A 17,417-nucleotide genomic window follows, 5' to 3' on the forward strand; every position below is an offset into this window, starting at 1 on the left:
TAAAAAAAAAAAAAAAAAAAAAAAAAAAAAAAAAAAAGATGGTCATCTATCATTGTAAATGGTAGCCAATGACTTAAAAACAACAACAAAAATAAAAAACATTGAGAAGCGACATCAACATTTTCAAGAACACGGGATTCACAGTGGCCAGATCTGTCGTGTCATTTTCTTCAATTTGTGGAAATTAAAACTAGCAGCATGATAACCAAATGCAAGAGCAACATAATGCAATTATTATGTTTCCCCACAATTTTCTATCACAACTGAACAGTGTTGGTTCATGTTACACTTCCTGCGGCTCACCTAAAAAAAGGGCATCTCATATAGAAAATATTCACCTCGCCATAAAAGTTTTAAAACATTTTTTCGTATGGTTAATTTTGGGGTGTTTGGTGTGTTATTTTGAGGCGAAAAAAATGTCTGTTCAACAATGGAATAAGTTTGTTCCTTGAAAGTGCTGGAAAAATGAGGTGCTGTATAGGAGTGGGAACCTCTTGGTACCTCACAATGCGATATGATTTGCGACACAAAGCTCACGATAACGATGATCTGACGATATGGCGATACAACGATTATCGATACATTTGTAGAATATCCTAGAATGATTTTCTGACCAACAACTAAAAAAGAAAAACAAGCTTCTGCTGTGAATTGGTATGATTTTATCACTAGTAGATGTTCAATCCGTTTGAAGTGGGAGGGATGGCAGCGAATGAACGAAAGTCTATGGCCGTCAGTGGCAGCCAATGCAAGGCAATGAGGTAATTTTGGGCCATTTAAGGTCATTTACCTGTTGATTTTCAGTTACTTCCTGTTGATTTTGGGGTATCTTATGGGTCACTTCCTGTTGATTTTGAGATACAGAACAGGAAGTGACCTGGGAATCACCCAAATGGATAGGCAGTGACACAAACTCAACAGGAAATGACTTATAAATGCCCTAAAATGAACCGCAAGTAACCTGTAAATGCCCTGAAAACCCGCAGTCTAAATGGATTGGGCGTCGTGCACTGTCAATGCAGCCTTAGAGTTAACAGACACTATTATGGTGGAAGATTTTGGTAGCAACTTGTTGGTGCCTTCTTATTTATTTTTTTTAAAATATTGACACCTTTTTAAAACGATATCTCGATTCTTGGCAGGAGCTTATCGATAACCTTTTGGGATACAAAGTATCACGATATATCAACATTTCGATATTTTGTCACACCCCTAGTACTGTCACTACTTTCCAGAAGCATGTTTTGTGGTAAGAGGCAGGAAGTATGACAGGAAGTGTACCTGGTCGAATCCGTTTTACGCGCTACAAGCATTTGGAGTTAGGAAGTGACGGCTTTCTAGGAGAGGAACTCTTTTTCCAGCTCGTATAAGGTGGGCCTGCCCGGCGAGCTCTGGATGCGGCACAATGGCACTGTACAGTCGCGGTTCTGGCCCTCGGCGTCCATGTCGAGCAACGAGCAGGCCTGCGCTGCCTTCTCGCCCGAGTAGTGGCCCAGCGAATAGCTCTTGCCCAGGTGAGCGACCAGACCTCGCGCGTGCGGCTTAGCCCAGAAGGAGACGGGTCGCGTGTCTCTGGTCTTCTTGGGAGCAGTTGGAGGCGGCAAGCTGGGAAGGCCGTTCGCTGCAATGTCAAATGCAAAAGTAGTAATTTTTTCTTACTTAAAAAAAATGGATGGAAATATAAAGGTAAAATAATTGCATTTGCCTTGCTATTCATAGTTGAAGAGGCAGAAAAATCATGACTACATACCGCACTCTTTCTGATTGATAGGTTTCAACTTCAAATAATCATGAAGTGATTCAAATCAAAAGTGACAAACTCAGATCAAAAGTGATCTGTTAAATGTTTGGTTTTTGGAGGTTGAGAAAGGAAAAGAATACAACCACACGATGATAAATCTCGAATGTCGTATGACAGTCTTTGGCATAAACAACCGTAATTTTAAGGCGCACCTGACAATAATGGGCACACCACCACTCCCCATACACACAAATTTGTCTTTGTTCATAAACTGTACGGGACTGTAATCTGTAGATGTCCACATTGGAATATGGGACATTTACACCATTACAACAGACAAGCTGAGAGTTTAATGAAGGCAAAAGTCTACACAAGCGGTTGACGCAGAGAAATATTGAGGTTCCCAGAAGAAATTGACAAGTGGTAACTGGCATTTTTTGTTGAAAATAAGTTACATGGTTTTTAGTGAAACCACTTGGCTGTCATTTATCATCAAGCGTAACTTGAAATTGAGGAAGGAAAGGAATGGTCTGTCAATCTAATGGCATTGGGAGGGGCTTTCCAAACAGGAAAGGGTTAGTTATCGACAGCATTAAATTTGAATGCCTTGGTGACGGGGTAGGTGGCAGATGCGACCCATCCAGCCCCCAGCTGCTTTTCTAAGCAGTTGGGAAAAGCACTTTTTCATATCTCTCCAAATAAATGATAAATCAAAAACCACACGTGAATTTTCCACCCCCGGTCACTCAGGCGTCATTTTGCTTCAGGCAAACTAGGAGAGCCCTTCCCAACGCCATTTGATTGACAGACCATTCCTTTCGGTAAAAGCAAAAGGCAAAAGCAAAGGCGAAGACGATGACAAGCGAAATAGAAAAGGCAGAGAAAAAAAATTGCCATTGTTTTTTCAGTTTGTTTTTCATGACAAAAAGTAAAATTCAATGACAAAAATTGCTTGTCTTTTTCGGGTGTTTTTCAAATAAAAAAAGTCAATGACGAAATTTGTCATTGTTTTTTCCATTTGTGATTTTCAATGACAAAAAGTAAAAGTCAATGATAAAATAAATTTTAATATTTTCATTTATTCATACATTTATCTCTTTATATTTAATTATTTATTCATTATTTTTTTCTTTTTCTGGCTGACTGCACAGAAAATCAGAGGTTTGTAAAAATAAAAAAATATGAGATTTAATTACCTAGGTCTAGCAAACTCACCATCATGGTTGTTGTATTTTTTTCTGCGGAGGCGTGTCCCCATGTTATGGTTGGTCACCTCCGCCGGTTGACTTTGGGTTTGTGGCGGTGTCGTTTGTTTTTTTTCTACAGGCGGGGGCGGAGCAGGCCGAGGGGTCTCGACATGTTGACTGACTGGCACGAGGTCAGCCTTGGTGGGGCTGCACCGCGACACCTCCGCCTCTGACTGGAGCAGGCACTTTGTGGACTTGCATTCCACGATGGCCGACATGGAGACCAAGTTGGCGTGCGGGTTGGAGACGTGGGTCGGCGAGATCTCATCTTTACGAGAGCGGCTGCCGTTCGGCGGGGAGGTGCTGCGTCGGAAGCGGGTGGCGCGCTGGAACAGGCCCTCCTTCTTTTTCTTCTCCTCCCGCGGTGGCTCGCCGTCATCCTGAGCATTCTTGAGTGCCTCGCGTATGTCGTAGCCAAGCACGACAGAGGCCAACAGTGAGCCACAGCCGTACAGCACAGAATCCATCTTGCGACGACCCGACGCCCTCTTAAGGCTGTTGGTGGGCGTGAGCTGTGGGGTTGTGGAGGCCGAAGAGGTGGACGTGGTGGCGGTGTCTTCTGGACTCTCGGCCGGGCCACCCGGAGACACCGGCCTGGCCGGACCCTCCCCTACGATGCAGGGGGGCTGCTGCTCGTCCCGCCATAGAGGTAGATCCAGGTACACCTGGTTGGGGAATTTGAGCTGCTTTGGTTTGGAGCTGCTGTCGGAACACTCTTGTGTGAAGGACTCATCTCTACCACCTTCTCCTGGAAGGCAGAAACCTGAATCATTTCAATTAAGATCTCCAATTTTTTTATACACTTGCTGACATATTCTATTATCATTTGAATCAATTTCTAAAATTACATCTACAAGTGAATTACTGCTAAAAACATGAAATAAAAGACAATTACACACACCCTGTTCAGCAAAAAGGGAGGCAAGTGGGACAGGCTTCTGCGACTTCACCAGACTGGTGGACCATGATGGGTTGCTGCCGTCTGAGAGCGGACGCACTCTAAAGAAAATGAACACACATGTGAAACATTCCCCAAAAACCTAAATGACCAATCAAAAAAATAAAACAAAATCAGTATACCTCTCTGTGGCAGCAGGCCTTTCTTTGCTTTGCACTGAACTAGGGCCCCAGGTTCTCCCCTTCTTCTTGATACCCCTCCTCACATCGTCAAATTCTTCCTGCCTTAAGGTGGGGCTACGACCCCATGTGCGGTTGCTCTCATCCTGCGTGACTGTGCACAAACAGGAATTCAAAACCCATCAGTACGTGGCATAGTAAACCCACATAAAAGAACAAAGCACAGGTAGATTAATATTGGCTGGTTAACACCCTCAATGTGAGTCCCACTGATTAAAAAAAAAAAAAAAGCCAGAAAGTTGGTGTTATTAAAGGCTCATGCTTGTTATGAGTAGGTTTGGACAATTAAAAAGTTTTTTAACGGCTTTCACAGGTCAAAGCTTGTCCCCTCCGCTTACATTATTAAATGGCCACAAACAGTCTTGTTAGGGAGAGAGGTCCATCAACAGGCCAGAGAGAATACGATTATTGACATCCAAACATAAAAGAATACACAGATCATGAAATTATCACAGGGATGAGACCGTTTTGAACAACAAGCTAAAGGGATCCTCCAGAAGCAAAGTCTTGATTCATTTAAGGATTTAGTTAGCGGCGTCACTTTGGCACAATGGCTTGCCCTCACCGCCGAACCACGAGAGCTCGCTGCTCAGATCCACGTCTTGCTGGTAAACAAACAATGTATCCCTCTCCACAGGGCACGTCACTGAGGAGGGAAATAGTTAAATTGTTTTTTTAATGAAGATTAAAAAAAAAAAATCACAGCTTAAATACCAAATTATTGTTAGCCTATTAGCAAAACTGCCGAACTTTTTTTTTTTTTTTTTTTTTTAATGTTAAAAAAAAACAAAAAACCTTTCTTTATGTCAGTAGAGAATGTCATTCATGCTGTTCCTGGTAATTTCCTAAAATTGAATGAAAGGAACTTTTTTCAAAAACGTTCAAAAATATCTTAGGCAGTTACTGTTTTAGGCTAACTAACCATAAAGATTCAAAGTAACCTTTTTCAAAAAGATTCAAAAATATCTTAGGCAGTGATGGTTTTAGGTATTGCTAACCATATTAAAAATGAAGGCATTTGCTCAAATAGCAGCAACTTCAGTATTATTGGTGCCACAGCCTTCTTTTCCGTGCTATTGTTCAACAAAAACTACAGACAGCCGCCAGTGGTAGTGTTAGAGTTGGTACGATGCCTGTGCATCAGGAGTATTTAGCAATATTAGGACTGGTGTGTGAAGCCTCGCCTTGATTTTTTGTTAGTATTTTTTACATCACATTAGAGGAATGTCCCCCATCATCAGCCCCCATCCATATTTGTGAGCATCAGATTTTGGGTCATGTAGGCCACACTTCCTTAGATATGAGTGCTTGCATGAATTGTTGTCTCTCCATGTGCCCTCTAATTGGCTAGCAACCGATTCAGGATGTTTCCCGTCAACTTCCCATACTAGGTTAGGGTCCAGCACCCTCGCGCCCTTCGTGAGGATAAGCGGCACATTAGATGAATGAAAGGATGAAGGAATAAAAAATTAGAATTTGAGTAAAATGTTAATAAAACAACAATAAAACGAAGAAACTAATTAATAATAACACTCTTAAGTTGATGTTTTTTTTTTTGTTTTATAGTATTTAACTCATTGCCTGCCATTGATGGCGATACACATCCAAATAATTTGCACTGGGAGGACTGGCTGGATTGTTGCTATCATTTCCCAGTCAAAATGGTTGGGACATTTAACGCCGTCAATGGCAGATAACAAGTCAAAGGAGTGCTTTATAAAATGTTAAGTTAGGCTAACGAAAACTATACGCCTCAACAGACGAATACAGTTTGCACTGCTGCCATTCGTAGAACAGTGATCCATACTTGGCGATGTGCGCCAATGGCTAATCTGGGCAAACTGTACGCACGTCAGAGCCGATCACCAGCCGCCAAGTGGAATTTGTTCCAGTTGTTGCATGGCTGTTGGTGCGTGACTAACAACATTAGCAAACTGTTCAAACAACTGGCTTTGCCCGCTTTTGTTCATATGCGCCTTGTCACCGCCAATGTTCCCCTCTTGCTTTTCCCTTTGGCCACTAGTTGACATGCAGCCGTGTAGTACGTGCGGGTTGGGCACTCGCTCTGTGTTGGACCTGGCGGGGAAACCCAAAAAAGCGAAAAAAAGAAAAAGAGGAAAAAACTCACGTTGAATAGCTCGTAGGCGGGGTATAAGTGTGGGACTGCTGGGAGGAGAGGAGCTGGTGCTGTGAAGGCTCCGCCTCTTGTCCATGGAGGGCGAAGCCTGCACTGTGATTTTGTGCTGAAAGTCTGGAGAATGCATGGAAAGAGAGATGAAGGCTTGTTACAAGAGCGCCAAAGAGCGAGTTTACACATTAACATATGCCATTCATTTAAAAAGAAGCTTACAGTAGCATTGTCAATTGATAATCAATTTTTTAAATGTACAAAATTGAAGGGGAAAATTTGTAGAAGTTGTAAATTAAATACAACTTAATGTCAACTGGCATTCTAACTAACTGTTTTCCCCGCATAAAAAGGAGACTTTTAGAGGCTTTCCTGCTGCAAAATTGTTGAATGATTTCATGTTTGCAAAGGGGTACATATTACTTCTGTAAACAAGCACATCCGATTTAAAATTAATGGGTTTGCAGCCATGTCAAAAATAAGCAAGTATTCTTCATGGCATAAGCCAGGTATACAGAAAAAATCTTGAGTACAGGCAGTGGCAGTCTTTTTTTTATTTTTTATTTTTTTTTAATTTACAATATTCTACCCAGGCAGCTAGTTACATACGCTGCAAAAAACCCTAAACCCTAACCCTAAACCCTTAAACTGTGAAAAGCCACTCTGAAAATAAGATACTGAAAATAAATGTAGTCTTTGAAAGCACTGTAATCACTAGAGGTGTGCAAAATTTCCAATTCTTAAGATTATTCGCGATTCGGCCATGGAAGATTCGAGAACGATTCACAAACAACCAAATTCCGATTATTGAAATATGTCAAGTAAAGCAGAGCTAAATCACAGTCAGCGTGTCTTCGGGACGCAATGAGGAACGGCCCGAGAGTAAACATCATGCTTGTCATTACCCGAGTTAGACAATGCTCAACTCACGGCTCTGGCTCAACTCATGCCGCTAGATGGAAAAAAAAACACTATGCTAGGTGGCTCCAATAATACCTGACTGCTGCCAGCAGCTGCTACAAACTAGATCCACATAATACTATGGTAGATATCTTATGTAAATAGAACTAGATGCGAAATAACGGACTCGGCAGCGTTAACACATGTAAAGAGAACATGCAAATGAGACTTGCCGGCGTTAGTAAACAGCTGCCATCTTAAAACAGTAGATGTCCGTGGAAGGGTGTTGTAACGAACCTTCCAGGCGAACCTAATTAACTTTTTATCTAAAATACTCCTAAATTGGCAAAATCTTGACTTGAATCCATCTTTCAAACAGTTTTAAAACTTTCACATGTCGAAAGTAAACAGAAGGGAAATTATGGAATATCGGGAGCAATTTTAACAACTTAAATGGTTGATTCACAACATTAAATGAGTTGAATGTAGTTTAAAGCTGCTGATACAGAATGGGTACTTGAGTATTTTATTTACTGTTTTGAACTGTTAACTTGATACTGAAATAGTCGTTTATTTAACAGGCATGAAAATGGGTCAGGGGTTAAAAAGGTGAGAAGGGTGTGGAGGAAATATGTTCCAGTACACTGTACACCCCAACAAAATATTGAGCTCTGTCGACCCACACTGTGTTTCAGCAGGGCCGTGCAGAGACCGGTGGAGGGGCGGGTGCTCGTAGATCAAAAGGAGCACATGAACAAGTATTTAATACACCTTAAAACAACATAACTTCAATTTTAACCAGCTTTAGATAATAATTGGCTGCGACTGTGACATACTTTAATTGGGAGGGGGCAACAGTGAATAGAAATCAAAACTGTCATCAACACTTTCTGGCTGTGACTCAGTCAGTCTGCCTCTTTTCTTCCTTCAACCTCTGCATCTGAGAACAAACCACATCAGTTGGTCACTGACCCACCAACAGCACAGTTTTCTTAAAACTATTATTTCATTATTATCCATACTTAACAACTCTAGCAGCTAATGATTAATAAAGCAATGACATAAAAATCTTATAGAAAAATAACATTGTAATTGTGTTTATAATTGTATTTAATACCCGACTATCCTTGCAAACTTGTTCTTACCAGGTCTGCTATTCACCCAGCTGATGAGGTATCCACTGCCTTTAGCAGCCTCATCTAACTAATTTTTTTATCCCTCAATCTCCCTTCCCTACGACGCATGTCTATGTAATGAAATATAAATATTTTAAAAAACAGACTCCCCAGTGGCTTTTAGTTTTAAAGCTTTCTTAATTTCTTTCTCTCTCAATAACGATTTGTGTTTGTATTATTCAATCAAAAAACAAAGTTATTTCTATCAAAAACAAAGTTGCTTCAATCAAAATACAGTATATACTTTTAATCCCCAAAAAGTCACTTCAATAAAAAAAATTGTTTTTGATTGCAAAAATAAATTTGAGACAAAAAAAGCATTTGAAAACTATTTTTCTTGATTGAAACAAATTTTTCCATTGAAGTAATGTTGTTTTGCATTTGCATTTGGGCCACATTTTGGCTAGGACGTTTGTGTCTTTATTATTCAATCAAAGAAGTTGCTTCAAACAAAAAAATATATATAAAAAGAAAAACTTTGCACATGTGTCAATCACCGTTTACCAAAGCCTGAGAGGGTTTGAGTAGACTCACTATGAAGCATTTAATAAAGCCAAGCATTTTCTTACTACTTTATTCTTGTTTAAAAATAATTCGGTGGGGCAGTAACATGTTTAAAACTTATCATAATTCTTACATTTTGAAGTGCTTGAAAATCATTCATAAATGATACTTTGGTGAAAAAAGTGAAAAAACGTCTTATATATATGTATCTTTTTTCCAATGTAAAATCTGAATAAATGCATTGAACACGCACAAAAAAAATGGGGGGGGGGGGGGGGGTGCGCTACTTCGCGGTTTTCACTTATTGCGGCGGGTTCTGGTCCCCATTAACCGTGAAAAACGAGGGATCCCTGTATTTCTGAAAAGCTTTAAGAAGCAGGACTCATTCCCACCACTCGTCGGGCCGGTGTTGTGCCGACACCGGCCGTCAGCTCAAATCCAAGCCGAAAATAACGCGTCTCCGGCGGACGACGGGAGCGATGTGAGGCGCCCCCTCCATCCGAGAGCATGCCGCTTAATTTGACTCAACAGTGTGTTTCTTCGTTTGTATTACCGCTAAATACACAAGCTTGACGCCAATTTAACGGGAGCTATTTTTTTTCATGGGAGATTTGGCTAGCTCTGGCAGTGTTCAACGCAAGCTGCAACGAATGGCAGTAACTTTTTTATGTGAAAACGATTGAAACCATTACTCACCAACTTCAATCTGCTGGCAAATACAGGCAAGTGTGTATGCTGCGCTCTGGTCTGCCCCGGTGTGGATAAGTCCTGCTTTTTGTTTTCGCAGCTTTGCAATGCAATGAAAGGCTCTCCGAGCACTCCATGTACAGTAAGGAGTGCGCGCGTTTGGAATAATGGAACGCAGCTTGGGCCGATGATTGGTTCTCGTCAGCAAAGCATCTAGAAGGATTTGCTGACTGTGCTTTTAAGTGCTCAGTTTACGTACTAAGTTAATCACATGATGATAAAAATAATAATAATAATTAAATAAAACCTCCCGACCCCCCCTCCTCCCAAAAAGAATTTCTCCTCGGATCTACGCAATTCACGTAGGTCGCCCTTTTTGACTTCAAAACGGCGAATTTCGCCGAAAGGTGAGAGATTTTCATGCCTGATTTAAGCCTGAGAGGGTTTTTGTACAATTTTTGTAACTAATGTATGAAACATTAAAAGCAGCTAATAGCGTGGGGGTGCATAAATATTCAATTTATAATCGAATCGTTGCCTTGTAATCGTAATCGGGATCGAATTGTAAGGTGTCCAAAGATTCCCACCTCTACTAATCACCATGACAATGCTCAACTGTTACACCTTGAACTTCCAATGCATTCTTCCATATACAGGACCTTCATGCTTCAAAGCCATGAATTCCAAGTTATGACGTCCATTTGATGACCGTACAAACCTGAAGGTAAGCTGATGCGGTTGCCGTCCTTCAGCTTGAGGCGGGATCGCTTGAATTTGCCCTTGCGCTTCTTGACGTTAGGCTTGTCCTTGTTGAGCTGAAAGATGAGGATGTTGAGCTCCCGCTCTAGCACGTTGATCTCCCGCTCGGCTAGCAGCTGCTCGCGTTTCTTCAGCACCTCCTCGTGGGACTTCTGCTGCAGAGCGGCTCTCGTCAGCTCCTCTTCCCGAGAACGTAGCTCCTGGTAACAGAATGAAAGTCACCATAAGTTGGCATCATCAATACACACCTATAGCGGACTTGATTTACAGTCTCATATTTGTATTGATCAAACTTCCAAGTCCAAATTTTATTTTAATTGAAGTGTTGTGTTGTCCTCTCTACTCTTTCTTCTAGCTATTCATTTTTCTTTTAATTGCTACAGGCTGCGTAATGACCATAATACCCACTGGATGATTTGTGGAAAGCAGCTTAGTGGAGCAGGCCGTCAAGCCACCCACTAACTGAAGAGCAGATTACTCGGTGGATGCTTACGGGAAATGTGCTGATGCGGCAGCTAATTCACTTAATCACACTGAGCTATATGGGAACATGTCACTCAGAGACGATCATGCAATTACAACAGACTTTGGAAATGTAGAAAAACAGGGCGGCATGGTGAATGACAAGGTAGCATTTCTGCCTCACATTCTGAGATCCAGCATTTAAGCCAGGCCTCCCTGTGAAGTTTGCATGCTTGCCCCATGCTTTCGTATGATTTCTACAGGTACTCTGGTTTCCTCCCATACCCCCAAAACATGGCTGGCAACCAGCCACAAATGGCGTTTCCAGTCTCCTGATGACAGCATATTTTTCACTGATACCAACAACCTCCCTACTGCTCTAACGATTAATGTTACTTCATAAATTAACTGATTGGTCATAATTGACAGCGACAGACGTCAATGAAAAAAATATCATTCAATGCCAGCCATTCCATTTCGGATGACTGATTACTCAAGTAAAAAAAGTATTTGGTGAAAAGAATAATGAAAAGAAAAAGTAATGAGTAATATTGTGAATAACTGCTTATGATTTTTTTTTTTAAACGATAGTATTTTTTTCTCAGCAGAAAGTTATCTATATGAACTGCTATTATAATACTTTGAAGGAGAAAACTAACCACATTAAGCCAAATACATAGAAAAAAATAATTCCAGTGAGGTAAAAAAAAAAAGAAAAAGAAATGAAGCATCATTCATCCAAACATTATGAGTGCCCCCTAGTGGAGAAAACATTTCCTATTGTGAAACTAAAAGGATCATATCTCCAGTTTTCCATAAAACTGGGAAAGAGGTTAAAATCCACACTTTGAAGTCATGTTGACGGCAGCACTCTATGTCAAATATTTAATGTTTTACAGTGATTTAAAGACGCCACGTGATTGAACAGGCCGGTGTGGTTATAGAACAGCAAGCTTAAGTCTGATTGGTATAATGGAGTCATATGATTGATTATTGTTCCGATGTCTCATTTATGTCTCTGGCAGCACCACTGTTGGTGCCGGGCAAAAACAAAAAAAAAAAGTAAAATCTAATATGTAAAATAAAAAGGAGAAATGTAACAACTAGTGTAGCCCAAAGTAGCTACTGCGTAAGAGTAGTGTTTCTTTTTCACAAACCTACTCAAGTAAAAATTATAGCTTAGTAAAACTACTCTTGGAAGTACATTTTCCTCAAAAAGTTACTCATGTAAATATAACGGAGTAAATCTAACGCGTTGCTACCCACCTCTGGTTTTTTCTGTATTAGCAGCGAATGATAATCGCGGATTTACGTTGCTGTGAATATGTCTGTCAATGAGGTCGAGACGGATTTATTTCATTTTCATTTTTAGTTTCACTCTTCAAAGTGTTGATGTCGGGAACAGCTCAATAAAGGCAGCACAACACACAGAACTCTGGCATCATCCTTTGGGAGTTCAGCTCATTGTCAAGCTTAGACTGAACACTAACGTCTTAGCGAGGACAGAACAAGCGCGTTTATGGCGCGACTAGGCATGTGCCGGTTACTGGTTTCACGGTTTACTGTGGTGTGAAAACGTCGCGGTTTCAAAACCACTAAAATTGTCCGTCAGACCGTTGTACTGTATTCGCTAGGGTTGTTCCGATCATGTTTTTTGCTCCCGATCCGATCCCGATCGTTTTAGTTTGAGTATCTGCTGATCCCGATATTTCCCGATCTGATTGCTTTTTTTTTTTTTGCTCCCGATTCAATTCCAATCATTCCCGATATTTTTCCCGATCATATACATTTTGGCAATGCATTAAGAAAAAAAATGAATAAAACTCGGACGAATATATACATTCAACATACAGTACATAAGTACTGTATTTGTTTATTATGACAATAAATCCTCAAGATGGCATTTACATCATTACCATTCTTTCTGTGAGAGGGATCAACAGATAGAAAGACTTGTGACTTTGTATATTGTGACTAAATATTGCCATCTAGTGTATTTGTTGAGCTTTCAGTAAATGATACTGTGGCCATCCCAAATGCAGGATGGGAAGTGGAACCATGACTGTGCGTCGTGCTACCAATTGATATATCTTCTCTGCGTTGGGAAATAACTTAAGGTGTTAAGACAAAGATGAATTGCCACCTTGCTTCCCCACATTGCTTCCCATGATATTCCTATTCATAGGGAGAGGGATTGCAAGGCTTCAGCCAATTAAAAAAAGGCTCCAAAGGCTGCCAAAATTCACTCTACTCATTTTGCGCTGCCTTATATCTCTCTATATAGGTAAAACGGCATCATTACAGATTGAGCGCAACAATGAGTGAGAGGGTCGTGCAGCGCATACATTAATTGCGTTAAATATTTTAACGTGACACATTTTTAAAAAATTATTGCCGCCGTTATCAGGAAATTTTTGATAACCCTCCCTTAAGCCTAAACTAAAGACTCTGGATGAGTGTAACATATTATGTCTGTAACGGTAAATACAATTAGAAAACGATTTAATTTAAAAAAAAATATATATATATATATATATATTTAAAAAAGGCATGGCCGATATTTTTTTGTCGATTCCGATACTTTGAAAATGACGTGATCGGACCCGATCGATCGGCATCGCTAGTATTCGCTATTTTTCATGTGTCAAAAATGCAGCCAGAAGTGGCTTGGCGCGGCAGCACTCACCCCCTCCCGTTTGTTGCTGTGTGTGAAAGTGACGCTATCGGCTAGACAGCCAGTGAACCCCAAATACTCCAAAAATAAGACAAACTTTTGTTCAATTTATTGAGCTCTCAAATCGTGGTAAGTGGAATATACAAAATGAATACATTTAAAACGTTGTACAATTGTATTTTTCCATGTGTGAGTAGCTTCAACAGATTAGCATCATGAAAAAGTTTGCCAAAAACAAAACACACATTTTCCTTTCAAATTCAATATACAAACTAACTAAAAACTTACAAAGACAAATATTAGCCTAGGCTTAGCTGGGAGAGCAACTTCGTCGAGTGTTACAGCCGCAGAGTGAGAAAACAAGCTTGATTCGCTTGAATGAAGGGGAAAAGGGGATAGCATCAAAGATCGCTAATTGCGAAAGATGCTCTTGCCCTAAGCACAAATCCACGTTCGCTGGACCAATGAGAGGTCTCACTCCCAATGTTGTTTTTTTTTTGTATGTTTGTTTGTTTAGATGAAACCTTTCCACAACAATATTTACACTTTAAACTTAGACATTTTTAACCTAACTTATTAACTTGTGAATTCTTTATGTTTTTTAACACATAAGCATGACATCATGTAGACTAGAGCTGACACAGTGGCTGAAAAAGGCGAAACTTCACTTGAGCTTTTCCACCCTCAAAAACAAAGTCATGCAGTAGAATTTTTAAATTTTTTTATTCAGAAGTGTTTTTACTTTTTTATAGAAATTATTTTGTTCTTGCTCTAATCTTGAGCAACTTGAGCTGTGGCTGTGGGTATAGTCTATAAGTTATATTTATTTTAATTTTATTTAAAATATTTGGGTTTTTTTATTGATAATTTATTTAAACAATATATTCATGTTCCAATTTGCAACTATGTTCGGAAAAAATTTTTAAAATCCTGTTCAATGGAATTTTTTTTTAACCCATACATCTCAAAATAACACATTTTGGAGCTATAATTGCAATACCGTGATACCGTGGAACCGTGGTATTTTTGCCCACGGTTAAAGTACCGTCAAAATCTCATACTGGCACATGCCTAGGCGCGACATAAAATTTTGTGCTCGTGGGAATTACGTATCTTTTATAATACGTATTATTGTTCGTTGTAGGGAAAAAAAAATGTAATATGAACCATTCTCCGTGTCTAAACAGCTGAAAAGAACAGGTAACTTTTTTTTTTTTTTTTTAAATAAAAACTTTGTAAAATGAGTTTTTCATGTACCGAAGCTTTCCTATTTTGGGATACCACTGTACTACGTCATCTGCGATCCTTTCCGCTTTACCTTCTCTTTGGTCCTGAGCTCGTCAAACATCTCCTGAATCTCCACACGCCAGTCGTCCTGCATGATATGGAAAGAGTCCTGCGGCATGGTGGCCATCACTGCCTCCTCGATGGCAGACAGCTGTTCCAGGATACAGGAGAATGAGGGGCGCACGTGTGGGTCTTGATCCCAACACTCTGAAAAATATAAGACAAATAGGTGTAGCTATTGTCATTGAAAAAAAAAATATATATATATATATATATTATTTTTATTTTATTTTTTTTACATACCTTCCATAAGCCTTGCAAAGGGTTCGGGGCAGGTGGAAGGAATTGGTAATGTTAATTTATTGACAGCCACGCCATAAGCAACAGCCAGGCCATCAATTCCCCTGTAAGGCACCTCCCCTGTTAACAGCTCCCACAGCAAAACGCCATAGCTGCGAAAACAAGCAATACTGTCAGAAGATGCAGATTGGCCTGGAGTATCATCACACCAAAAACATTACCTCCAGACATCACTGCCTTTAGAAAATGTAGACGACTTGATGACCTCAGGGGCCATCCAGGAGTAGGTGCCCGCCGCAGACATTTTTGTGGTCTTGTGCCACTCCCGGGCCAGGCCAAAGTCAGTGATCTTCAACGTCTTCCTTCCGATGTCGTCATTTTCTATTGTTTCAAGTAATAGAACTAAAGTCAAAGAGACAGAGGAGAGAGATTGATTATATAATTTGCTGAAGAGAGTGGAAGAAGAAAGCTGTAGACCAAAGGCCTCCAAACCGGTCCTCAAGGGCCGTTGTTGGTCTTGGTTTTTGTTGCTACCGATCGAGCACAGACAGTTTAACCAATGAGGTTTCTGCTAAAACAAGCAGCATCTGACTGTGATCAACTGATCACACTTGTAAGACGCTAGATTAGTGAAAAGGTCCCGTCTTGTTTTGTTGGACTGAAATCCTTCACCAACTGTGTCCCTAAGTGGAATAGTTTGGAGACCTCTTCTGTAGACCAGGGGACCAATTGCAATTATCAGGCACAAAAAACATGAATCATATTGATTACTACCGTATTTTTCGGACTACAAGTCGCACCTGAGTATAAGTCGCACCAGCCATAAAATGCCCAACGAAGAGAAAAAAAACATATACAAGTCGCACTGGAGTATAAGTCGCATTTTTGGGGGAAATTAAAATCCAACACATAGAACAGACATGTCATCTTGAAAGGCAATTTGATATAAAAACACAATAGCGAACAACATTCTGAATAAGTGTACAGTGTACAGTGCATGAACAACGAAATGCGAATACACTGTCCTAACCAGGACGCTATGGCTCGGTCCTGGCTATTCAGCGGGCTAAACTCCCAAATGACGATGCTGGATGTCCGTATAATTTGCTGAATCAATTTCGTCCTCGATACCAAACAGGTTTGCATCAATGTAAATAAATGTTAATTAGGTGCTTTTACAGCAATGACATGACACAAACGGTTAGCATGCGTTCGCTAGCATTAGCACATCGTTCAAACAAATACACAACTGGCTCTAAGTGTCCGATTGCGGGTGGAAAACACAACAACAACAGAAAAGATGATACACACAGGCGTTGCCTCTGTAGAGATATTTTACAAGCATAAACAATGAACGTAGGTTCGCAGCAGTGTTTCTCTCTCGCTAACTCGCCCACTCAGTCAGAGCTACGTAGCTGTCGGTCTTCTTCTGGCGTGTGAGCGCTCTTCTTCACGTAAACAAGTGCGCCCCCACGTGGGCGTGAAAGTGCCACAAACTAAAAGCATGCATTTCAATATAAAAAAGTCAATAATACAATTGAACACACAATGCCACAGGCAGAACACGAACGTGGCCATAGCTATTAAGTTATTAAGATAACTATAGCATAAAGAACATGCTAACAAGTTTACCAAACCATCAGTGTCACTCCAAAACACCAAAATAACATGTGAAATGATATCATAATGTGTTAATAATTTCACACATAAGTCGCTCCTGAGAATAAGTCGCACCCCCAGCCAAACTACGAAAAAAAACTGCGACTTATAGTCCAAAAAATACGGTAGTATATTATCTCAAATAACTCAGAAAGACATTCAGTGTGAAATCTTTGCACAATTTGTACCTTCTGCCATCTAATGGAACTTCATTTAATTTTGGTCCAAATTAAATTGGATAATGGTTCACTTTACACCGGGGTACCATGACACCAATGTTGTCTTTGGCAGCCATTTTAATTTTCATCTTAATCATTTGGGCGATAATACTTCTTAGTCTTAGTCATATTTTAGTCATTTCTAAATGTGTTTTTCTTCATCTAATTTTTGTTGACAAAAATTCAGAGTAATTGTCTAATTTCAGGCAATGTTTACTCAAAATGTTTTTCTGTAAAATTCAAAAGTTTTAATCCCCCAAAAAATTAAGTTTTCCCAACAATTTTGAATGAACATGAACAAGACTAGCATATATTGTAGCGTCTACAAGGACGACGCCAAACTTGGTGATAATACACACTCAGCAGGAAAACAGTACATTATTTTCAATTAGGGGTGCACGATATCCATTTTTTGAAACAGATACCGATATCGATAACTTCCTTCTCCTCAAAGCCGACATCGATACGATAACCGATATTATAACTTTTAAATGTATATTCACCTGAGTTTTTGAACACCTGTAGGTAAAAAATACTAG

General features: G+C 40.0%; 1 protein-coding gene across 3 annotated transcripts in view; it reads right to left on the reverse strand.

Annotated features, from left to right (window-relative positions):
- The window catches only part of map3k21 (mitogen-activated protein kinase kinase kinase 21), a 67,518-nt gene that overhangs the window by 1,276 nt on the left and 48,825 nt on the right, over window positions 1-17,417 (reverse strand). The window contains exons 2-11 of one of the 3 annotated variants that reach the window (XR_009064610.1): window positions 15,223-15,403; window positions 15,005-15,153; window positions 14,733-14,908; window positions 10,238-10,478; window positions 6,254-6,376; window positions 4,691-4,771; window positions 4,069-4,219; window positions 3,890-3,987; window positions 2,957-3,736; window positions 1,282-1,621 (exon numbers count right to left, since the gene is read on the reverse strand). Coding sequence is in view for 2 of the 3 variants with exons in the window: in XM_057848135.1 (XP_057704118.1) it covers window positions 1,338-1,621; window positions 2,957-3,736; window positions 3,890-3,987; window positions 4,069-4,219; window positions 4,691-4,771; window positions 6,254-6,376; window positions 10,238-10,478; window positions 14,733-14,908; window positions 15,005-15,153; window positions 15,223-15,403 (2,264 nt within the window). In the remaining variant the exon portion in view is untranslated. Of the gene's footprint in view, window positions 1-21; window positions 1,622-2,956; window positions 3,737-3,889; window positions 3,988-4,068; window positions 4,220-4,690; window positions 4,772-6,253; window positions 6,377-10,237; window positions 10,479-14,732; window positions 14,909-15,004; window positions 15,154-15,222; window positions 15,404-17,417 lie in introns of those variants that run through there. The other 2 variants (XM_057848135.1, XM_057848136.1) reach the window with 2 other exon arrangements.

Source organism: Corythoichthys intestinalis, chromosome 10 (genome assembly GCF_030265065.1).
Source record: "Corythoichthys intestinalis isolate RoL2023-P3 chromosome 10, ASM3026506v1, whole genome shotgun sequence".
In the NCBI taxonomy this organism is placed as follows: domain Eukaryota; kingdom Metazoa; phylum Chordata; class Actinopteri; order Syngnathiformes; family Syngnathidae; genus Corythoichthys; species Corythoichthys intestinalis.